This window comes from Falco naumanni, chromosome 1 (assembly GCF_017639655.2).
Source record: "Falco naumanni isolate bFalNau1 chromosome 1, bFalNau1.pat, whole genome shotgun sequence".
NCBI lineage: Eukaryota > Metazoa > Chordata > Aves > Falconiformes > Falconidae > Falco > Falco naumanni.
Genome location: NC_054054.1, coordinates 84,586,865 through 84,611,503, shown reverse-complemented (window position 1 = coordinate 84,611,503; position 24,639 = coordinate 84,586,865). Strand labels below are relative to the sequence as shown.

Below are 24,639 nucleotides of genomic sequence, written 5' to 3'. Positions count from 1 at the left end.
CCCCCAGCCCACCACCGCCAGCCGGGAGGGCCCAGCATCACAGGGCTCTGTGCCACCCCGGCTCTCCCCACAAGTGCATCCTTGTCATTCAAATGAGAAGCTGCCACAAAGACGAGGGCCCTGCCCTGAACAAAGAGTCGCTTGGGAGTACAGCAGAGGGGGATGCGGGTCTGTGGTCTCCACCGATGAATGCAAATGCCTCCATCCCCTGGGAGCAATTTCTGAGGGAACAACAGAGACTGGCTTTGTGAGCGGGAGGCCGAGGGAGAGGCATCGTTCATACGCAAGCCCCCAGGAATGCCCAGCAAGCCCCAGCTGGAGAAACGCCTGGGGGGCATGCACAGATGTCCTCATCACCCCTAACCACGAAGTCAAGAAAAAGCAGCTCAGTCTTTTTTTTGCACCCGTGCTTTTGCAACCAAACTAAAGCTTTCCTAGCACTCCCGCATCCCTTGGCCACTGACGCCAGAGCCCACATCCACCAGGGCTGATCTCAGTGATGCCACCACCACCACCTCACCATCAGCTCCCATCCTGCAACCCCAGCGCCAGGGGAGAGCATCTCCTGAGGACAAAGCATCCCCCTCGGGGCCAAGCTTGCTCAGCACTGGGCATCAGTCCATCCCAAGCTGCAGCTTTCGCCTGGTGCCCAGTGTCCCAGCACACGGCTGCCGTACCCGCAGCGGGCAGTAACGCAGCCCAGCGGGCAGCAGCTGCCTGCTTAACAGCCAGCTCCTTTACAGACCAGCTGGGCTCCAGGTCAGCGCCTTCAGTGCAGACTCCACTGCGCCAGCTTTTCTGAAAAATAAAACTTGAAGGCAGACCTCCCTTCAGGCCTGGTTCAAAGCCCAGCAAAGTGAGAGCTCTTATTACTCGGTTACTACTAATGTATATAAAGTTTTGCTGCTTACACCTCTGAGACGCTCAAGCCCAACAGCCATAAAAAGATGCAATTCGTGAACACTGGGCACTGCAGTGAGGAGGGGTTGGGGGGTTACTGTAAAGGCAGCAGTGCAAAATGCAAAGTAGTAAATCTCAAAAGCAATGTACTGAAATTCAAGGGAAACACTCAAGTCAAGCTCTGTTCCATCTGCTATTTTATGCTCTCTTTGTTAGAGTAGCTAATGGAGAACAATAAAAACATTAATAATCAAGCTAGATTTATAAACTGGGCAGGATATTCCACTAGTAATGAAATCTGGAGAATCATTCAATATTATATTGCTTTGGGCAGCACTCTAACAAGAACTGCCTTTGAATTATAGCCCTCTTTCATTTTGCTGAACTTTAATGTGGCCCAGCATCACTGTTTCATTTAAAACAAACCCTATAGCAGGACCGGAGCTGAGGACACAGCTCAGAGGCACAGTCCTGCTCGGCACTGAAAGCCTCTCAGCTGCAAGAGGGGAGTATTTGGGATGTAAAGGCTCTGTTGACATTGTGCTCTATTTACAGCAGAGAATTGCTGGATCTAATTTTCAAAGGTTAGCGGAGCTTTCTATTGCCATGCTTTCATGCTTCCTGGTTTTCAAATATTTGGTTGAAATGCATCACAGATCTTTAATTTCTTAGTTGCTTCATAAAGTGGATGTCAAATAATACTTCTTACTCTCACTTCCCACACAGTGGTATTTTCTAGACAAACACCTCTGAAAATACCTTGGCATTTTCTGCTCCCTGCTGCTTATTAGAGGGCATAAGCACAAACCTGCTTCACAGCAACCTCTCCACAATCCCCTTCAGCGCTGTCTCGAGCCAGAGATGCATTTGCCCCAGCAAGCACACTCACCGAAGGGGGGGAATCACCCAGACACCTATCTGAGACCATCCACTCTGCACTTCCCAGCCTAGATAGGGCTTGGTCTTAACGTAGGACTCCCTGACCCCCTGCTCCTGCAGTTCACTTCTGCACTGCTGCCACCAACCCCGGCACCTTTTGCTTTGCGAGACTGCCACAGCTCTTCAGCATTTGAGCTACTGCTCAAATCCAGTCCAGGACAAAAAAAGGTACCTTAATGCCTGAAAGTTGTCAGTGATAACTAATGAGCCCTCTTGAGTATTAACATTTAGCCTGTAAAAGCTGAGTGCAACATGTACGGTAGCAAGGGTAAAAGCAGGTCAGAGACAAAGCTTGAGTCAAATTGATCGGGGCAGAATACACCAATTCATGCGCCGTTTGCATGAAATATTAATTCCAGCTTTAACATCTAGAGGAAAGCAAATACACCATAACGATGCAGACGTACCTTATTTCCCCCACATTTTCCCTTCTGCTAGGAGCCGATGGGGAACAGTGTGCTTTGTCCTTCCCGGCAGGTGTTTGGGTAGGAGCCTGCGAGCCAGAGCACGCGCTCGGTGGCCAAGCCTCGGCGGCAGAGGCAGCGTCCTGGCGCACTGCTCCATGTGAGCCCTGCTCATTAGATAACCCGGCCGTGCTGCAAACCCTCCCTCCCTCCTTCACAGCAGCACACAGGCAGCAATTTGAAATCCGCTGAATTTCAGGGAATTTCTCCAAACTGGCGGGACCAGCCCCAGGACTGCTGCCCACACCCAGCCTCCGCCAGCTTTCCCACACCCAGGTCTGACACAGTCCTGGGGCTTCTCTGAGCTACGGCTGGTATCAGCTACAAGAAACTTTTCCTCCTCCAGGAGGAAAGCCTCCATCTCTCCCCTCTCCGAGAGGACGGCACGAAGCTGTGCTGACCTGCTGGCACCGTGACCTGGCAGGGACACGACCCAAGCCCTCGCTGCTTGCTAAAACCTGTCACCCCCCTGCAAACCGAGCAGGCACCTGTGAGCAGAGAAGCCGGACCACAAGGATGCCCACACAGACCACCGCAACGAAGTCAACCCTCCACCTGCCGCCGGCGCAGAGCAGCCCCCAGCGCATCCCCGAGCTCGCCCCGGCCCTCAGGGATCGCTCTTACTCCAAACGAGCCATTTTACCAGGCTTGCTGGCAGGGGTTTGTGTGGCTCTGCCGCAGGCAGGGAGCCCTTGAGGGAGGCCAGCCTCTCCCAGCGCCTCAGAAACCACCATCTCCGTGTGAGGGCTGCTGGGGCCATCTCCCCGCGGATGCTGGGCTGGGGGAAAGTTGGGCATTTTCACACCTCGGTGCGTGGTGGGTGCAGGGGGGGACGGCGTGCGGGCAGGCACCGGGTGCGGGGGGGGGCAGCGGTTGCAAGGGAACGCACCGCACACCGGCTGGAAGGGAGGGGGGTGCCAGGCTCCAAAAGGGTTCCGGGCAGTGGGTGGTGGGGGGCGCTGGGTACTGAGGGGGTAAATAGTCCCTGCCCTGGGCGCGGCGGGGGTGGGGAGAGGCACTAGATGCAGCGAGAGGCACCACGCAGAGTGCTGGGGGGTGAACACCGGGTGTAAAGGGGCACCGAGCAGCGGGTGCAAGCTGAGGGCACTGGCTGCAAAGGGGGCCCGAGCGGCGGGGTGCTCCGGGGAGCGTTGCTGCCGCGGGGGCTCTCCCAGCGCCGCGGGCCGGCCATGCCCGGGGACGGGGGGAGGAGGGGGGGGGGCAGCGAGGCGGGTGCCGGCTGGGGGGGGGGAGCGGAGGGTCGCGGGGGTCGCAGGTAACTCACAACTCCTCGGGTGATGTCGTCCGCCGCGGGGGTCGGCGCCGCGGGCGCTTCTTGCCACGCCAGCCACAGGGCGACCACGAGGAGCATCTCCCGGCGGCGGGCGCGGTGCCGGGCGGCGGGGCTCAGCATCCCCCCGCGCCCCGCGCCGCCCGCCGCCCCCCCCGGCAGGGCCCGGCCCCGCGCTGGGCTCCGCCGGGCCGCCGGGCTCCGCGCCGCATCCGCGCTCCCGCCTCGGGCTGCGGGCGCCGCCGGGGAGGGAGGCGGCAGGCGGGGGGTGGGCTCCGCTCCGCGCCGCTCCGCCGGGCCGGGAGGCGGGGGTGGGCTCTGCTCCGCGCCGCCGGGGGGGGCGGGCTCCGCTCCGCGCTGCGCTGCCGGGGAGGCTCCGCCGCCGGGGCGGCTGCGGGGTCACATCGCCCCGCTCCCGCACCCCGCGGAGCGAGAAAGTTGCTTCGGGCGCTGCCGCGGAGCGGAGCGCGTCTCGGCTGCTGCTGCCCGGGGCCGCCGCGGGGCCGTGGCTGCCATGCACCCCTCTGCCTCCGGCCGGCGGAGAGCCCCGACCAGCGGCGGCGGTGGCGGAGGCGGAGGAAGGATGGTAATGAGGGAGGCGGTGTCAGGGCTCCGGCGGGGAGGGGCGGCACAGCGCGGTCTGGCCGCGGCGCTGCGCTGCGCAGCACCGGCACCGGGCACCGGCACCGCTCCCGGCGCGGCTCGCAGGGAGGGCTCAGTCCCGGGGCCGGTTGCGGCCCCTCTCAGCGCTGTGTTCGCCTGCGGCTGGAGCGCCCCGCGCTGCCGACACGCTTCTCCCCCGGCACCACCATTTCTTCAGCGCCAGCCGAGCCCCCGAGCCCCCCGAGGCCGGTGCGTCCCCCAGCGACACCCAGTCCCGGCGCTGGTCCCCAAGAGCTGCGTAACGGGCTCCGCTGGCCGCGGCAGCCTGCCTCCCGGAGCTGTGAATCTGCCACACTGTGACAGACCAGATGGCAGGGGACACCCTGACACCTCCAGCTCCAGCCGGTTCAGCATGAAAATGTACTTCAGACTTTGCCTTTCCCACCTCCTATTAGCACGTTAATATACTCAACAGCTTTGGAAATGAGCTTCAAAGTTGTTTTAAAATGGAAATTGTAAATGTTCTCTTTTTTTAAAAAAAAAAAAGTAAGAAATGGAAATAATGAAGAACAGCAGAGACAAAAAAAATGCTTCAAGGTGCTGCTGGGGCAAAATTGGAACAGACATCGATATGACACCGTCTGCACAAATGGATTAATTCAGCAATCAACCGTAGCTGCTTCTGGAGATATTGAATATCAGACAGGACTTGAGCAAAGCAGTGGGGGAGGAAAGAAGAAATCTTTTTCTAGAAGAAACTGGTTAGAGATAATTGACAGGGAGACCTCACTTCCCACAGCTGAGCTCACACCACCCTGGGTCCCCGTGAGCTGGGCCAGAATTACTGCTCTGACACCAGAGAAATCGGAAGGAAAACCACTGGACTGCAGGGCTCAGAGCCTCACCGACTAGAGGTCTGTTGTAGCTCAAGAGCTTTGCTCCTTACTAAGGCCAAGTTCAGCTCCTTAAGATGACGAGCAAAGCCCACCCAGCCTCTGGGTCAGCACGTGCGGGGAGGGGGGGGTTGCAGAAGGCAGGAGCCCCCCGTGCCCGGCTGCCACGTGATGGGGCTGGCTGCTCCCACTTAATGTTTCATTTTGCTCTGAAAATCTGCCCATGGCCACCTTGCCACAAACCCCCATCTCCCGGGAGTGGGCTCCCTCCCCTTTACCGGACTCCTCCTTCATGCATCTCCTGCCTCATCCTGTCTGCCCCGCAGGTGCTGCTGCTGGCGGGGGAGATCTCTTTCTCACTTCTGATAACCACCACCCAGCACCCCGATGAGATGAGGATTATTACTTGCTCTATTTCAGATCCCACTGCCCCAAGCAGAAAGCAGCAGTCACCCAGCACCCCTGGACCTCTCCTGGGTTTTCCAGCAGAGAAACATTACCCTGGGCAGTCAGGCCAGCCTGACATTGCTTAGCAACATCACATGTAGTAATTTCCTGCTAAGCAGCTCCAGAATCTCTTCTTATTAGGGATCATTTCTCTTGGCAGTTGACAGGACTGTGGGCAGCTAGGAGCCATCCTCAGGAGGAAGGCAGAGGCAGCACAGCCACGCCAGCTGGGAGCAGCGGGCAGCAGCAGCACAAAATCTCAGCCCTGAGGACAAGCCTGCAGCCTTGGGGTGCTCAGTCTCTGCCCTGACCACCCTGCCAGGGTGAAAACTGCCAGTGCAGGTGCCCTGACATGCAGTGGGTTTGGGGTTATCCCTGACAAACGTGTCAGCACCTGGAAACACTTCCTAGGGGTTTGGGGCTCTCTTATGACTACTCAGCACAAAACCCCTCTGTCCCAACATGTGGCACATCTTGCATGCCAGCCCAGTCCCCGTGCTGGGCAGCCTGCAGCTCCGTACTCACAGTGCCACCTTCCCTGTGCTGGCCACACCACCCTGTAGCAGCAAGGTTACCTCAGCTGCCTTCCTCGTGTTTCTGGAAGATGTTGCATGCTCCACCCTGACCTTCAATCCCATTTTGCAAATGAGGGCAATGAAGGATAAAGGTTCATCATGGGCAGCCTGTGAGCTGTTGGACCAAAGATAAAGGCTGAGCCCACTCCAGCTGGAAGAATTTTGCTCTTAATTTCAAGGGGTCAAGGTTTTAGGGCACATGCTACAACTTTTTCTTCACCTCCTAGTTCATCCTCTCACAACAGTACAACAGGGACAAAATCTTCACGGTTTCTATCAGACTGGGTGTTTTAAGTGGATTGACAGCACGGCAAATGGAAGATGCTGCTCCACATCAAATGTACTTCAGTCCTTTTAGATTCTTTCCTATAGCATTACATGTAAGAGTATACCCATTTTTACCAAATGTAGAATATACTAAAACTCGCCTATCACAGGAGAATATTTTCCCCACAGCTGTTTCTCACATACATGTATTACATACAGGCATGGGCTGTGATCACAGTTTTGGGTGTTTGTAGAACATTTTGCTGCAGCAAACTCAGCCCAACCTGCCAGCTCCAGCCTCCCACTGAAGAGCACTGTGCAGAAGCCCAGCTTCCCACCAGCAAGCCTTTGCACAGCCTCCTGCCTCCAGTGTACCAGGAATGGGTTTTATTCTGGTTGGGGTAGATCAGCTTTTATTAGAGCAGATGGTCAGATGGCCCCAAGCAGTGTCAAAAAAGGAAAAAAAAATAATTAAAATTAGTGTCTTGTATCATCTATTCCTGGCAACAGCCCCTGCTGGGAAGGACTGTAACGTTAAGCTAGCTGCAGATATTATGAGAGGGAGCAGCACTGCCCAAACTGAGATTTTGAATCCTTTAGCATCAGTTGCTCCATGGCAGATGGAAATGTGTCCCCTGGAGATGGGCTTTTAACATTGAGCTCAGTTAGTGAGGGCTGGGTGGGCTCCCCACTTTCTTGGATGCGGGGCTACTTACCTGCATGGAGGAATTTTGAACTCCTGGGTGGTCAGGACAGTTTTGTCTGCAACTTCAGGTGCTCAAGCTCTGCCTTGGCTCCCCCTGTGTGCAGCAGAAGGAGAGGTGTGCATGGGGACAGGAGAGCACCCATTGCTCTCCCCTGCTGACAGGGAACCCTGAGCAACCAGCTTCAGGGGGCAACGTTTCAGCCAGTGGAAGTTAGGTGAGGTTGGCGGCATCCTTGGCCCTGCTCAGTGAAGCCCCTCAGCTCATGGCTCAGGATTCCCACTCGCATCTCAGCTGCTTTGGTATGGGCTCAGGTCCAGGGCTGTGATCCGTGCACCTTCCTCCGACTGGGACTGGAGCAGAGCCACATGCAAGGTAGGAGCTGAAGAGTTCTGCAGATCTGGCTGAGGCTTTTTTCAAAGAAAATGAACAGCCCCACAAAACTCTCAGACTTTTTAGGTGGCCAAATCCCACTGAATTTTCCAGCCTCTGCCTTCTGCAGCTGTCAATACCTGCTCTGTTTCACCATCTGCCCAGGTATTAGTTATTAGCATCTGTGTTGTGACAGCACCTCAGAGCCAGTCTTGCACCACAAGAGCCTGCAATGTGAATAATTATATACGCTCGATGGGTAGGTGCTCTGTCCATACCCTAAAGCTATTCAATGTAATTCCCAACATATTTATAAACATTTTTAGCAAGCACTTGTAAAAGACAAGACAGCAGATTTCTATGCATTAATCAAAAGCTGTCACAAATTACAATACCAAAAAATGCTACAACCATGCTATGTACAAAAAGCAAAGAGAGATCCCTTAGTAGTTTAATTTTATTACATGAGACCTCCTCTAACAAAACACTGCCTGGTCATCAAGGTCCAAAGAAATATCAGAGAAGATCTAAACCCTCAGACTGTTGTAGGGCATATATTCAACTTTAAGTATATGAATAGTTATGCTGACATTAACCAAATGAATGTAATGAAAGTGCATCTTTCCTTGGAAAGGCGGAAGCTGTGCACAATATAGGGAGGCAGATCATATGGATGCCATCAGCTCCTTACAGCTACAGAGAGCAGAGTTAGGCAATATGAAGAACCCAGTTACAACAAACTGAACTGTGAATATTTTTTCTCTCTTTCCTCTTTAGTCAATAAAAAACACCACCTCAATGGCACAGGTTTAACTCCACGCTCATGCCATAAGAACAATACGGGGGTAGATAGAGTTTTCATGCCATTCATTACCCAGGCAGGCTGCTGAATAGAATTTATTTAAGGAGGGAGCAGCATGATGATTTTAATTCTGTTAAGTGTAGCTTCCAAAATGCATTCTTTATGCTTTATTTGTTGCAAATGAATGACTCTGTTAAAACAGCATTTCAACACATTTTAGCCAAAATATTTGCTTTGCACAACAACAAAATACAGATAACTGCAATCATCTGTAAGTAAGAACAAGCAAATTGACAGACACAGCAGACAGCCGTTTACTGCCATACCTATATAGTCTTTTTTAGCACAAAACTTTTATGCAAAACAAGAAGTGCTAGTAAAGCTGATTTGCAAGTTCACATTTCCCTGATCTGCCTGTTATTGTCAGTGTTTGGGGAAAAGCGGTAAACAAGTGCACTGTATTTGTTTTCTTTCCACATGCATTCCAAGCAAAATGCACATACTTCAAATATTTTCACCCTTGTGCATCAAGATGGTGAGCAGGAATTTAAAATGTCATTATCTTCTGCCTGTATGTGCTATGTGCAAGCTGGAGATTTTTCCTCTTGGTGTCTTTAGTATAATTAGCATGTATGACAACATTCAGACAATTTAATTTCCCAATTACACAGCTATACTGAAAATAACCTTTGCATTAAATATGCAGCAATTCTTATCAGTAGATACTCTACAGCTTCTTCTGCCCTGTTCTATCGCTACAGATGCTCATGTTTTGGCAAGCTGAGAAATGATAATTTTCTGCCCTATCAACCAGGGAGACAAAAGGCAGTGCCGCAGTGGAGTGGGGGCCTGGGCTGACACGGTGCCCCCTCTCTGGGAGCAGCCAGCACACGCGGTGCTCCCGAGGCGCAGCCACATAGCAGGGGCTTCTTGCTGAGCCCGAGCGGTGCATCGGTTTATGCTGCAAAGTGTGAGAATGAGGACACTTATGATCCTACCCTGCTGTTCTCCTAGAAGCTTTGGTAGCCATGGGAAAAATCAGTTACCAGAATCTAATTTGCTTGCTTGTAAGTAATATCGCTCAGACACTACTTATTTGCTCGCCTACTTTTAGGCCTGATGGGTGACCAATGATAATGAAAAAAATAATAATCAATCAATCACTTTTCTGAGACCAGTAGTAAACACCTAGTCACATATATGTTAATTATTACTCATGGGAAGTTTAGAATTATTTTTTTTTCCCATGGGCAAAAATGAAACCAAACAGGGCATTTACAGAAGCTTGGGAACATGCAGCTTTTTTTGCTTCCTTGTTCTCTTACTGTAAAACCAACCCACTGACATTTCTTCAATACCTTGTACGAAAGGAGGGAAGCCAAAATTAGAAGGGGTGGGGAAATCAGTGTTCCTGCAGGCCAGGGCTCCGGAGCGGAGGGGTGCTGCAGAGGTGCTTGCAGTGCTCATGGCCATGGGGTTTTGTTCTCTGCATAATCACGTGCCGGCACACAGGATCTCCAGCATCTCGGGGCCATCTGCCTGCCAGCTCCGCCAGCCAAGGCTGCACTAACCACCTCCCCGAAGAGCTCATCCCGCCTGAGTCCTCTAACAACATGGCTTAGACCTCTCTAACTCACTTTAAGGTCTAAATTTTGCAGATTTCTCCAACATAACACCTGAAAAATGCAGCCTTCCCTGGCTCCCCAAGCAGCCGCAGCTCCCCCCGCTCACCTCTCCCTGTGGCTGGGCCCCTGCATCTCCCCAACCACCCTGCCCCGCGGGTCCCTGCGTCAGGTGCAGTCGCAGGGGGCTTGGTCCAAGCCCGTCGCTTTGGCCATCGCTCTGCAGCCCTGCCCCAGCAGTGCTCTGCTGAACTCCATCTATTGGATCAGACACGAGCTACTTGTCTTTATTTCCAAGGCCTTCACAGATGACCCGGCCTTGTCTTTTGTTATTCATTTAGCATCAAGAAATTGGCTCCATCCTCCAGCTGGCCCTAAAACCAGCCTCTCTCTTCCTTCGCTAGGCTCGCAAACCACCACACTCACACTTGCTTCCACACTGTCTCTTCTGCCTGGGATTTTTTCCTTCTAAGCAAACCCAAGTCAGCCATGGTATCCTCCCTCTGCCTATAAATACACCCTATAAGGTCAGGACCACCCCTGGGAGTCATTTTTTCCAACACAATGATGCTCCAAGAAGCTAAGCGATACTATTTTGCAGTTTCCTTCATCTCCGTTGCTAGCAGTTGTGCCTCGTTTTGCATTTTCTCCTGGATACAAGAGCTCTTTTTCCCAAGTCTGTGAGGCACCTAACACAAGGTCATCTTCATCTGCTGCTGGAGTCCCTTGATGCTACAGTAACGTCAGTGATGGCCACAACATCTAAGTACTCAGCTCACAGCCACATTGCCACCAAGCAGATGCAGGCACACGCTGCACTGCACAACACTGGCCACTTCTGCCTCCCCACTGCATCATATACTTCTCACAGAACAGTGTTTAAAGCATTAACACCCATGAATTATAAAACAGTACAAGAGGCACGTGTTCTCCAGGCTTAGCTTTGCTGCAAGTTTCACCGATACAGCAAAACCTCAATCAAGATCCTGTAATGGCGAGCCAGGCACAGGGACGGGCCAGACTGCCATGGTAAAGCACGCTGAAGTGTAATTCTCTCTTCACTAGCAGCATTCCCATCTTTATTCCCATTGCTTTTTAATAACATTAACATCATTTCAAGCACTGTCTTTTTTAAACAGTGAAGAGAAGTTCAGAGGTTAATTAGCAAGAAGCAGAACATAGTCACTTTACTAAAAAAAAAAACCAAGCCCAACAACAACAAAAATATTAAAAGGTATAAACTAGAATTTGATGGAGATTTACAGGGAAAAAAAATACTGATTTTAACATTATTTAAATGCAACAGACTGTCCTTTGGCTTAGGAAAACCATGAAACCTTTGACAAGCTTTTATAATGCTTTAATAAGTGTTTGTGCTTTCCGTCAGTCAGAAGACAGCAAATTATGTGACATCCATCAAAAGTCAGCAATCAGTTATATGCACACGTACACTGTATCCTACAGAGGCAGATAGGCGCTTCAGTAACGGCACAACATCTCATCAATTCAACCTAGCCATATATCTTCTTCCAACGTATGACATGTTGATTGGCAGCCTTTATAGAGAGCTGGTTCAGACATCCGGGGAATTTTGCTGGCAAGGTCAGCAAAGCTTGTAATGCAGCAGTTTCTGTCACAGGGTCATGGGTGACAAGCCAACAGACCTCAGCTGCAATGCGGGGCTGCAGCAACCCCCACCTGCCAACGGCACATGCTGCACCAGGGGTGCTTGCCCCATCTCTGGTCCTTGCTCTGCTCTCTGTGCCGTGCCTCTTCCTGGTTTGCCCCAAAATCCTTCCTCTGCCCAACCCTTCCTATATCACCCTGCCAGTTCCTTGAAGTCCCTAATCAAGGAGGTTTGACTGCAGTGCTATGCCACGCTCCCCACCGAGATCAGTGTTCTCTTCTCAGCCCTGGCTGCTCCTCTTGGAGGCCAACAGCTTCTTCAGGTGCCGAGAGTCCTGGGTTTAACTCTAGAGAAATCCTGGTGTCCTTCACCTTTTAGTTCTGGGAACCTCACTTCTAGAGGGATGTGGGTTCAACAGAGAGCAACAAAAAGCATTCAGGTGTTCTGTGGGAAGGGACTTCGGACTGACCATACCCATCTTTTCAAGGGAAAGTGTTACCAGAAAAGAAGAAGCAGGAAGGAAACTGTCTGTGAGGGCAGGGCAATCAGAAAGGAGATTAAACCAGAAGATGCAATTATGGGAAGCGGTAAGAACAGTGAAATATTGAGCCCCATTGCCTGGGAAGGCTGTGGGATCCCCACTACTAGACCAAGAGGCTCTCAGAACCAGCTCAGGCACGGCGGGCCACCTTCTTGCAGAAAGATCGAGAACAGTCTCCTGATGGCCTTCCTAGTCTTGTTTCATATTTTATTTCCTCTGCTTTTCATCTGACCTGGATCTTCTTGCCTTTAAGATCTTCGTGAGGTTCAAAAGCTGAAGAAAATCAGCCGTTAGCCTAAGGCCATTGTTGCATTCATAGAGATGCAGTCCCAGCTGCTTACCCTATATAACAGGATTTAGGAGACCGAATCTTCAAATTCAACTTTTTCTCCAGTAAGCAAAGAACTGTGTGGTGGGTTGACCTTGGCTGAAGGCCAGGTGCCCACCAAGATGCTCTATCACTCTCCTCCTCTCCCCAGCAGAACAGAGGGGAGACAATAAGATGAAAAAATATTGTGGGTTAAAATAAAGGCAGTTTAATGAAACAATAGCAAAAGTTGCATGCGTGGAAGTGAAGGAAAATGAAAGATATTATTCTCTACTTCCCACCAGCAGGAAACGTCTGGCCACTTCCCAGGAAGCAGGGCTTCAGTTTGCGTAACACTTGCTTCAGAAGGCAAATATCATAAATAACGAATGCCCCCTCCTCCTCCTCCTTTCTCTTAGCTTTTACATCCAAGCAGACATAACACTGTACGCAATATCCCTTTGGTCACTTTGAGTCAGTTGTCCTGGCCATGTCCCCCCACCCCAGGATCTTGCCCACCCCCATCCCACTGGTGGGGGGGCAGGGGGGGGAAGGCTGGGGAGACAGCCCTGATACTGTGCCAGCCCTGCTCAGCCGCAGCCAAAGCACTGGTGCATCACCACCACCATTCTAGCTACCAACACGAGCACAGCTCTGTAAGGGCTGCTACGGGGCTCCACCAGAGCCAGTACAAACCATTAAGATGCGTTTGAGCCTCTTGTTCGGATTCAGAGCTGAACACTTACCAAACTGCACATCCAGGAGTTTTCCCTGGCCCAGCCCGTTGCAAAGCCCAGCTGGCAACCACGGAACCTGTTCTGAAATGTCAGCAAAACCCAAGGATATTCTGGAGCCAGTGTTGCAAATTCAGGGCTTTTTCTTGCTATAAACAATTCATCTATAGGAAATACATTGCCCACAAACCTAACATGGCCCTTAGCAGAGCTAAGCACAAGCTAAGGGCAGCTGCCAGTGCTGCTGCTTCCTTGCTAATGCCTTAACAGAACGACCCTGCTTCTCTCAAGCAAAGCTATTCCAGTGCATCAAATGCAAACAAATTGATACTTGCAAGGCTTCTCTCTCCATAGCCTCCTCTAGACCTTCTCAGCAAAACTACAACCAATGGTGAGTTTAACCTGCTCGATCAGTCCTCCCCGCTTGAGCCTGCAGGGAGAGCATCAGTTAAATAAGGCAAATGCTTAATATGAAACCTGTTCTTGGTGGCAAAACCTGTATTTTGCCTTTGTGGCTATCCTCACCCCTGGTGGTTTCCATCACGGTCAGAAGTAAGTGGCTGCAGTTGGCAGAGGAAGGCTTTATTACCAGAAACACAAGGCAAAGACCCAGGAGGAACATTCTTCTCTTACTCTGCTCTCCCCTGGGTTGATGAAGCATGAAAATGAAAGCCCCATTCAGACTGGAAGGATTATGCCTCTGTATGTCAGAGCCATGTGAAATAAACGGTAGTGTAATTTATGGAGCAACTTTGGGAACTTAATTATTTCTCAGAATTCAACTTTGATGACTCCTTTCTACTCCCTGGGTCCTAAGCAGCTAGTTACATTACGTTGCATTAGAAGCTGAAGCTGCAGCAGACAGAACAGCATCAAACCTGGGGCCAGGGGGGGACACAGGGCCCAGGGACGCAGCCCAGAAAAAAAACCCCTGAATGGTTTTTCTTTACCAAGAACAAACATAGGCAGTAGCACAGTACTTTGGAAATAAATTGTTCATGAACCTTCTGGCTCGAAGCTACCAGTAAATCTTCCTGTTTGCAATGACGCCCAGGTATATATGGCAAAAAATCTCACTGCTCTATTAAAGGTCTTACTGAAAAGTCTCCCTGCTTTACAGAAAAGCTCTTATTTACCCCTTGTGTCCTCAGAATAACAGATTACCACAGCTCCTGGCAATCACAGCACAGCTCAGCTCTGTGTCCACACAGCAGACTAAAGTGCATTACATAGATTGCAAGCTGTTACATAAACCAAACTTTTATTATGGTGGTTATAGCAGCAAGATGTCCAAAGGGATGCTTTATATACAGCCTCTCTCTCTGCTTAATCAAAGTACAATCAAATGCCTTCTTTTTTTTAAGCTTCACTAGAGAAATGTTTTATTATTTTTAAATTGTCCAATACTTAACCACTAATTCCCTATGTTATTAAAGCTTGAACAAGGGGACTAGGGTCTAGCTCTTGCAAATCCTCAGTCAATTGAGTTTGGGGTTTCTAAAGCCTCAGTGCCAAGTGATACAGACCTGAACTCATGGCAGCTGAACTGTCAGAAGACAGCTGTCGGTGGACAGGAGGCTCAGAACGGTCTGCCTTGGTTCGTTATTGTCCCTGTTTTGTCCCAAGAACGGGCAGCTGCATTGCTTGGGAGCAGGGCGGAGAAGGCGGACAAGCAGGGGATGCTTTAGCCTGGAGATGCCACGTGAGATTGGGCACAACCAGCAGCCCCCAGTCACCCAGACTTAGCAGCAGCAGCACCGTTTGTCAGAGGCTTCCTGAGGAAGGTACAGGACAGAGCAGGAGATGTTTAGTTAATATGGTAACGTGCCTGTGGAAAGAAATCAGGCTGCTACACCCAAGGTCTGGGGTCTCACATCCACTGGCTTCCAAGAAATACCCTGGTCCTGATCCACACCAGTGGCCGATGGTGCTCAGCTCAGCCATGCCCTGCACTGTGAGTGGGAGCTGGCAGGGGAGACAGGTGGGAGCTTTGTGAGGGGTGTGACGCAATGGAGCACCTCAGACACCCCCTCCTGCCCACAGCGATGCACATTGTCCCAGGTGCCACCCCCCAGGAGCTCTCCGAGCACACAAATCCCCTCCCAGGGGACAGAAGCATCTTTCCCCTGCTCAGGGCCAGCCGGCTGTCTCCCGACAGTAAAGCTGTACTAATTGCTGTCTGATACAATTAGGTTTATTCCTACTTGTAATTTAATTTGTGCGGGAGTGCTAGTTCAGCACAGGAGTTCGCATGCATTTGTGGCTCCTTCAATTAGTGGCACTTTGTAGTCCCTCCGAGAGTGGCTGCAATAGAGCTTGCTCTCGTCCCTCCTGGAGCAGTACTCGGGGGGCAGCAGGTGCAGGGCTGGTGGGACAGGGACCTACTGGGGCTAACAGGACAGGGGGACCATCTGGGACCAGCCAACCCTGCCATGGCCCTGCATGGCAGCACAGGTCGCCAGCCAGGAGCCTGCTTGTCTCTCTTGCCCCAAGGGCAGCTAGATTCAAGGGACAGGTAGAGATGGGTGGCAATGCAAAAAGGGCAAAAGTAGGAGAAAGGAAAAAGAAAGGAGCTGCTGAAAGAAGCCCGACATATATGGCACCCAAGGCAACCAGCCAAGGGCCCCTTCCCACGAGGTGTGCTGGCCCATGGGACTCTGGTGGCTCCCAAAGGGCACATGCTTCACTGAGACCACCAGCCAAGCCTAGATGGTGCTGTGCTTAGCGTAGGGAAAGGAGGAGGGAAAATACCCAAGAAGTAGAAATCAGAATATGATTAATGCAAAGCAGTATTTGCTGGTGCCCGTGATGTTTCACTGATCTTTATGTATTTCCTGTGGGATCAGGAACATCTTAGGTACCGTGGGAAGATAAGAGTCCTTGACTAAATAAGCAGCTCTCCTGACATCTATCTTTCACATACTTTGCTCTGCACACAGATAGTAAGCATGGGAAAGCTACTGTATCCCTCTGACAAGCTTACCCTATAGTGGGGAAAAAAAAAAAAAAAAAAGAAAAGAATATATAGTATTTCCTTAGCCTTAAAAAAAACAACAACCAACCCTATCTGGAAAATAAGAGGCCTGTGGAGGTCCGATTTCAAATTCATCACACCTCCTGCCCCAGAGACATGCCTAAGGATAGCTGCTTCAGAACACATAAAACTGTTTTCAAACTTAGCCATGTCCTGCCTGCCTGCTTCGCCTGATATTTGCTTGAAGAGCAGAGCATCACAGGGGCTGCTGCAATGACTTTAAAGGCAGAAAAAACCCCTTTGTGCCAAGGGAGGCAAGCAGTTGCTTAGAATGAGAGAGGCACCGCATTGTATCCACAGGGTATTTGACAGATAAAAGTGTTTTATTTGTAGAAACTAGCAAAAAAAAAAATAAATCCCAGAACCCCACTGTCCTTGATAACTAGAGAAATTAAGATAATTTCTTGTGTTCCCCCTCCCCCCCCTTAACTAATCTTGCCAAAATAAAACACTTTTCCTTCATTCTAATGCTTAAAGGACAGCCACAGAGATTTAACAGTTAAAATAGAACCATTTATTTCAAAAGGTTGTAGTAGAAGATGTATAATTTTAGTAGCTATTGCCTGTGGGCAGTGGGAAGAGAGCTGCTGAATGCACCATCAGCAAAGAGGTTGAAGAGAGGCTGAAAAGGGGAGCCAGGAGAAGGCATTCACCTTCCCAAATGGGCCATAAACTCAAGTGACTGACTACAGCCAACTAAAAAGCAGGAATATTTCCATTGTGTATCAGAATCACAAGCAAGAGGCTTGCTGGAGCCCTGATGATGCTTTAGGGGACCATCTAACCGAAGAGCTGCTGGGCAGGGAGCAATGCAGTTCCACACACCACAGTCAGTGACTAGCCCCGTGCTGGGAGCTGAAGTGGGGGTAAACAGACATCTGTAACACCAAAGACCCCACACGTGTCTGGATCCAGCAGACCAGCTGATTTGCAGGTTTCCTGGTGCCCGCCTGAGCCCAGGAGCTCCCAGGGACCTGCCTCAGCCACCTTGTTCCCAGCTGGGCAGCAATTGCAACGCTTGAAAAGAGCTTACACCGAGTACTCGCAAGCAGAGGCATCATCGCACCCACACATTAGTGTTTTGCCATTAACCAGCACATACCGAAGGGACGGCCAGCCTGTCCCAGCAATGAAGTTGGGCCAGGCTATAGCCAGGCACTCACAGGCGCTTTGGGTGGAGGTTTTGTACCTCCCCAAGTCCTGCCGGGCTGACGTTCACCAGGCGATGCCCCCGAGACCACCCCGCGGCTCCTGTGCCTTGGGAACTGGGAACGATGTGACTCCCCGCACACCCCCGACCTGCTCGGAGGCAGCCTGGTTATTTGGCATGAGTCCAGACACAAAATCCCTATCAAGCGCAAGAAATTCTCTCTTCACAAACCCTCACGGCAGGGGAGGGAGGCGCATGTAACTGCCCCAGCCAGGTGGGCTCCTTCAGCAGCCCAAGGCAGGCGGTGTGACCCCACAGGTGCCCACCACCCTCCTGGAGAGGGGCTGCTGCTCTTCCCAGCCACTGCCAGGTGGGACAGCACATTGTGTCGACCCAGCACAAGGCGATGAGCACAGCCCTGGGGCTTCAGATAACAGATTTATGCCACAAAAAAAGACATTCAAACAAAAAGACCAGCTGAGCATATTTTCAGCATTAATAAATCATTTAGGAGTCAGGCAGATGCCCTGACACGGCTCACATGCCAGCTGACCCCAAGCTTAGCCACAGGAAAAAGCACATTTCAGTTGTGCCAGGCTTTGCTGGGTGCTTAGCAGTTTCTGGAACCTGGGTCTCTCCCCAGAACTCTCTCAAATCCAGGTGATTCCCATCACTGGATGCTTGGGCTCCAAGAAACCTGTGTGGGTGGGAAGGAAGGATGGAGGCAGGATTTGGAGGTGGCAGTGTCCCAGAGAAACAAGTGACAGCACGGGCAGATGCTGCTGGAGAAGCAGGGGCAGGGGAGGCTGAGCACAAAGGCTTTTGCTTCCGCTGCAGGCACATTCATGTGGGCAAGACTGAGCCAAGGGAAACTGGAACCTCTTCCCAGGCAGCAACCAGGAGGAGAGGGAGCTGCACCTCCAACGCTTGTGCAAGCCATAAAAAGGAGGGAGTCCCTGCAGCAGCCCACCGCAGTGCCTGTTGCATGCCTGGAGTGTTTGAACTCAGTGACGCTCCACGCCAGCCGCATGCACTTTGTAGAATCAGGAGCTGAGCAGCAGCTCCTTGCTCGCAGATTTACGTCACAGACTCATGGCACCTTCCATTGTCTCACCCAGAAAGCCAGTTTGGGATGTGTCAGGGCAGCATTCCGCACCAGGCTCCTCATCTCCACCACGGTCAGAGCCACCCAGCCAGGGGGATGGGAGCCCCGCCAGGGCCCTGCTTTGCACCCACAGCTGAGGTGCTGCTTTGTTGCTGCTGTTGGGTTTTTTCCTGTTTCCACTACGCCACACACCCACCCCCCCACCCGCCCCGCAAGGCTTTTCCTTTCCCCTCACAGCCCCCATCAACTACACGACCACAATCAAGGGGACTGAAAATTTGCCATCACGTAAGAGCTGGAAATTCTTTCAAAAACTGCAGGGAGAAACCCGTTACTGACAGCGGTGACCGAGAGGGGGGAAACAGACGCATAGTTTTACAGATTACGTACACAAATCGCACAGAAACACAGCACCAGCCCCCGGTTAGCCCCGCGCAGGAACGGCCCCAGAGCCTTCCTGCCCCGCAGCCCCCAGCCCCGCACAGCGCTGCCCACCGCCACCGCGACTCCTGCCACCGGGACACGGCACCCGCTGCTCCAGAGCGGCTGAAGGGGGGGAAACGTGTCACACAGCCCGGGGCGACCCCCGGCAGCAGTGCCCTGAGCACCACAAGAAAAGCTGCCCTGGTAGAAATTTTCTAGTTCACCAGAACTGCACAAGGAGGAGGGGGTGAAAGGTGGGGGGTTCTGCGACTTCCCAGCACCCAGGCACTCCTTCGCTCGGGCAGAGCTGTGGCCCTGTCACCCCATCCCAGGGTGGGTGTCTGCCCCGTTCCCGGTCGGGGTAGGTCTCGTTTCAGACACTGGGAGCCCCCAGGAGGGGTAGAGGCTCCACTACTCCGGAGCGCCCAAGGGAAGGAGCAGCAGTCCAGCCTGCCACCGCCACAGCGGCCACCAAACCCAGAAAGAACCGAGCAACCACAAATGCAACAAGAAACACATCACTGAAACCCAGCATGGAGCTCACAGAGAAAGAGTTCCTGAAGTGCTGAGAAACCAGTTATTAAAGATTTCTCTTACCTGAGAGAGCTTGATGCTTAAGGAACTTCCTTTGCAGTAAAGATTTTTTTTCTTTTTAATGTTAGTCATTTTCTTAGAGTTTTTCTTTACAGGAAGACCTCACCCCTTAAAAAAAAAATTCCACCCTGAAAAAGCAGAGCCACTTCAATTTCTGCTCCCTTACTAACTGCACCCCCAGATCACCCCCTATCTCACCCTCACACTGAGCACACCTATAGAAACTCTACAACACATGTTTAGTTTTACCTGTGCCATGTCCCTCAGCCACGCTCACTCTGTGCTGCCCCTCCTCTGTCACGCAGGGCCCAGCCAGCCAAGGCAGAGAGAGCACCCACCGCTCAGCCTGCCCTAAGCCATCTCCAACCAACACCGGGAGCTCTGCCCAGAACAGCTGGACCCCATCAGACCCCATCACACCCCAGCCCCTCCATATTAAGCATCAGCCCTGCCAGACCCCACCTGCAACCCCAGCCACACAGACCCACAGCTGTGGCTTAGGAAAAATCCTGCTGTGGGGCACAGACCCCCATCTGCATGGCGTTAGGAGGCTGATGAGGTACTCAAGCAAAATTGTTGCATCCTTTATATAGGTGTGAAAGCAAGCACACCGATTTCTTTTTTTTCTGTTTTTTAAAGTGCTTTGAGCTGATAATTTTTTAAAAAAGGCTTTAAATTAACTGAAGTTTTCTAGCAAAAAGTACAGCTTCATTGCTTGAAAACCTGAGTGAGGCTCCTGCCGGTCTCGTGTTTAGCAGCTCACCTTGCACATGTGGGGCTAAATCCTGGTCCTCACCGGGCTCATTTCCCTGCATAGACCTCAGGACCCCGGTGGTGGATGGAACGGTCAGGGCGGTCGCTGTATTTTATGGGAATTCAGCCACACTTCAGGCTGGGTGGCCGGGCTGGAGAACACGCTGGTGGCACCCAGGGCGGTGGGCTGGGGGGCTGCCACTGGGGAAGGTCCCACTGGAGCTGGGACAAGGCTGGCTCCTGGGGGAGCTGCCTGGGAGCTGCAGCGTGCTCCTGGTGGCAGCTGCCCCGCCAGCGAGCATACTTGGAGATGTTGGGTGCTTTTATATTTCAATATATTATTTTCTTTGAAGAAGTAAGAGGGTTGAGTCAAGCTTTATAGCTCTCCTTTAAAAGTTTGGCTTTCTGAATGGTTTCATTTGGGAGGGGAAAGAAACATCTGCCAAGCAGGGGAAGGCTGAGAGGTCAGCAGCCTTGGTGGGATCCCATCCATCAGGTGCAGAGCAGCCAGCAGCAGAGGCAGTTGTGAAAAGAAGTCAGATATCCCGAAGGCAAAGACCATTTCAACTGCTACATGGTGCCCAGTGCTGCTGGAAGGTGGGAAATGCCTCCAGGGACAGCTCAGCCCTGGTTTTGCAGCCCATGCAGGGCTGAGGCCACCTTCTTCCTGGGGAAATGGCCCCCGGTGAGGGTCCCAGGCTGGGGGCAACCTGCTGGGTCGGAACCTGGTACTGACAGGTTTAGTTAAATCTTGTTTCGAACTGAAATGCATAAAACAAGCTGAAGAAAATGAACCATGGGAGTAAATGATAAAGTGAGAAATCTGCTCAGTAAAACCAACTGCCTTGGGGCTTCCTGCACATGAAAGGACTTGAAATGGTGCCATAGCAATGGAGAAGCTATGGAGTTCTAGGAGAAATCCCAGAGAAACTTTGTTTAAATTTGGAGTACTTGAAAAAGCAATAGGAAACCTTCTACAGAAAGCTCCGTGCCCTGGGCCTGCTGGTGCCCACATGCGTCCCTGTTCCCTCCTAGGGGCCTGCTGCTCCCGGTGGGGGTTACACGTATGCCGATGTGTGCACAGCCTGTGCCTGGACTGGGCCACTGTGGTCAGCTCGAAGAATGCTCAGGTACTGCTCACAGTCAGAGGAAAGCTCCTGCCTCCCACCTGCACTGTGGTAGCGTGGTTGACGCCCATCGCTTGTGTGACATGAAGGTGAAACAACCCCATGGAAATTCGTCGATGGGTCCGTGCCGGTTCCGTGGCAGGTGGCGGGGCTGGGATCTGGCTGCCAGCACTGGCAAGGCTGTGGGAACCCTGGCTGGGCTGGCCCAGCTCTCCTGCCTGCAGATCACGGGCTTTGTGCGTCTTTCCTACATGCACAGTCAGTGATGCTAATGCAAAGGTTGGGGTTTCCCACAGGATGCGCGCTGCAAGTGCTTGGCAAAGTGCTCACGGCCAGGGATAACACAGTAATTTGAGCAAGACCTGTACAGGACTTTTGGAAATGTCAGCCTTGTACAGCTCCAGCATGCTGGGGCTGCATTTCCCTGTCTGCAAAGCAGGAGGGGAGTTAAATGTCAATACTTGTGAGTCTTCTTTGGCAAGGATCCAGGGCTTGCACTGCATGGATACCCGCCCTGCTTCCCTTTCCCCAGGATACCCACTTGCCCATCCAAAAAGCCAGACATGCTGAAGCCTCTCCATGCTAGGAGAGGAGGTGGCTGATTTCCAGGATGCTGGAGGAGCCCAGACAGTCAATCTAGGCTTCTTGGCTCTGTAAGCAGCCCAAATCCAGCCGGAGCCTGCCTGAGCACCTAGCGAAGGTTTGTACTGCTAGGGCCGTGCCTTGGCCATCGCAGAGCGCACTCCTGCCAGGGGACAGCAGGACAGCATGGGCCCGGGGCTGTGAGGGGTGGCAGGCACATCCTGCTGGTACTCGGCTCTTCACTTCCCTCGCAGCATCCCAGTGATGCCCCACTGAACACCCCCTGCAGCTGTGCCCTGCTTGACCATTGCTGGGGGTCTGGCCTCGCTGCCGGGGCCTCCCTGGGAGGGGAGCACCCTCTCGCCCCGGAGCACTGGGTGCCAGAGTCCGGGGGTCTCCCTGCAGAGGACACCGGCGACCGTCCCAGCCCCCGGCTGGCCGCAGGCGGTGCAGCACTCGGCCTTCTCCAAGTCTGATGTGGGGGTCAAATGCTGGGCCAGGGGTCTGAAAATCACATCTTCTGACAGCTCATCCTCCTGCAGGCTGGAGAGTGGCGTCAACACAAGGAAAGGCACTTGATCCCCATTATAATGCTAATCTCCTCCGACTCACAGTAGGAGCTGTGCAGCATCCTGTTAATGAAATTATAACCACGGCTCACACAGTGCATTTCTGCTGAACACATCTGAAATCTCTTTCCCTCAGAGGCTACATAACTGACGCCTGGGAGTTATCTTGCTGCTGTTATAAAAGCAACGCGATTAGAGTGCTGAAGCTAATTTAAATCCCGTTGAATGCTATTGTAAAGCAGCAAGAGACAAGCTGGTATGTAATGTGTTGTGGAGCCATCCTCAGAGTGGGCACATCAGCCTGATACCCAAAGGTCTAAGGGATAAATGCAGAGACTTCAACGTAAATTGCAAATCCCACATGAACAGGTTCTGTTTGATGAGACTTTCAGGTACTTAAGGTACAAGTCTTAATTCTGTGACCACTTGAGGACTCTTAGCCGGCCACAGACTGAAGTATCTTCTCAGATCCCCAGTTACCCTGAGCATCTTCTGGGTACCATGGCATCTCTGCTCCCAGCATAAGCAACAGGTCTGGAGCTGGGGGAAATGGCTGCGATAAATCTGAGCACTGGTAGTGAGGCTAAAGTGGAAGTTTAGTGCCACAGGTCAGTTATGTTGGAGGTTCTTCTGATCTCTTGCTCAATGGGCTTTGTAGGGGTTTGGGGTGGGGGTGTGTGTTTTAAGAGTACAGGACAGCCCTGTCAGCCCAGGTCATGACAAGCAAACCAGATACTGAGCTAAGAGGTTTTGTCTTGACCTTTCCTAGCTGTCGCAACACCCCAGAGCTCCAGCAATCGCCACCTTGCAGAGCCTGAGCAAACAAGTTACTAATTCAGCGGGGAGAAGCGAGTCAGTCGGTACCGGAGCATGACAGCAGACTGCAGCATTCAACCGCTCTCCCGAGCCTGGTGTCACAGAGTCAGGCTCCTAACATTTGCATTTTATAATTGTTCCTGAAACACAAAGGAAGGTTGAATTGTGCCTTTTGCTCCCCTCTCTTTCCCAGCACACCTGAAGGCAGATCACAGAGGTGCAGCCAGGCTGGATGGCTGGTTTTCCCTGGTGCTGAGCAGAGGGTTCCTGATTACCCCACAGACAGTCACAGAGCATCTTGTCCCTTCTCAAGCTACCCCCACCACTGGCTCTTGGCTGTGCCCAGCACAGGTTTCCTGCCCTGCTCCATTTCCCCCCTCACCTGACGCTGTTAGGATGTCTTCGTCAGGTCGGTGGGCAGCACTGCACGAGTTTCAGCCCTTCGTGGGAGCTCTGTCCTGGAATCGCTGCCCCTGGCCCAACCAGCTCACAATTTCCTACTGCATAATTTAACATCCTATGGCACAAAAATATAGTGCAAGTGTGGGGAGGGGAAGAGGAAGGAGAAATGGCTACAGTGAGCAGCAAGGAAGGGATCCCAGAGCCTGGGAGGAGATCATTTGCCATCTGTCTTCATGTCACTGAAAGAACAAGCTAGACCTTTACCAGGGCAAAGCAGCTTGGCTCTCTGCTCCATCGTGAGTGTCCTGTGCTCGGCCGCCTGCACAGTGGGGTGGGCTGGGGGGGCCTCTGCACCCCCTGGGCCAGGCGCTCCTGCTGCAGACCGCAGGGGTGGGAAGGAAGGTTACCTGCCGTGCAGGAGACACAAACCTTACCCCGGGCATGGCCCTGCCCCACCAGGTGTTTCACAGGCTCTAACCAAACTGCTCGGTGTTGAAAAGAGCAGTAAGCAGGCAGAGCTGTAAAACAAGCTTGGCTTTAGGGAGCCCCCTGCAAAGGCAGAGGCCATCAGCAAGACGAGGGGGGTCCGCCCTCTCGGCTTCCCACCTGTGAAGCAGGGCTGATACATCCTCACCAAGAGGGGTTTGATGGATCTCCTCAGCGTGAGCTGAACCGGGTCAGCAGCCTCCCAGATTAACTCCACAGCTGGCTTCTCGCAGTAACACTGCCATACGTCTGGCCTGCGCTTTCTGGGCAACTCCCGCAGCTTCTCCTAGGAGACAAGGCAGCTGCTTCTGCTCCGTAAATGATTTTAGAATCAGCACTGGAGCCTTGATCAGACAGGGTTAATGGACTAGAAGTCAGGTGAAGCTGGAAGACCGTAGTGATGTGATCCAGGTGGCCTAATCCATGGTCAAAGGGAGCAACAGCAACCAGCCCAAGTTGGAGGCGTCTCTTTCAGGCGCCAAATGCTACAGCCTCCCTGCCTGGCCATGG

The 24,639-nt window shown here is 52.4% G+C and overlaps 1 protein-coding gene across 1 annotated transcript in view; it reads right to left on the bottom strand.

The window, feature by feature from the left end:
- MMP17 (matrix metallopeptidase 17) overlaps positions 1-4,403 on the bottom strand; it is a 66,520-nt gene extending 62,117 nt beyond the window's left edge. The window contains exon 1 of the mRNA XM_040602029.1: positions 3,589-4,403. Within this exon, the coding sequence (XP_040457963.1) occupies positions 3,589-3,717 (129 nt within the window). The 5' untranslated portion in view covers positions 3,718-4,403. The remainder of the gene's footprint in view (positions 1-3,588) is intronic.
- Positions 4,404-24,639: the final 20,236 nt, after the last annotated feature.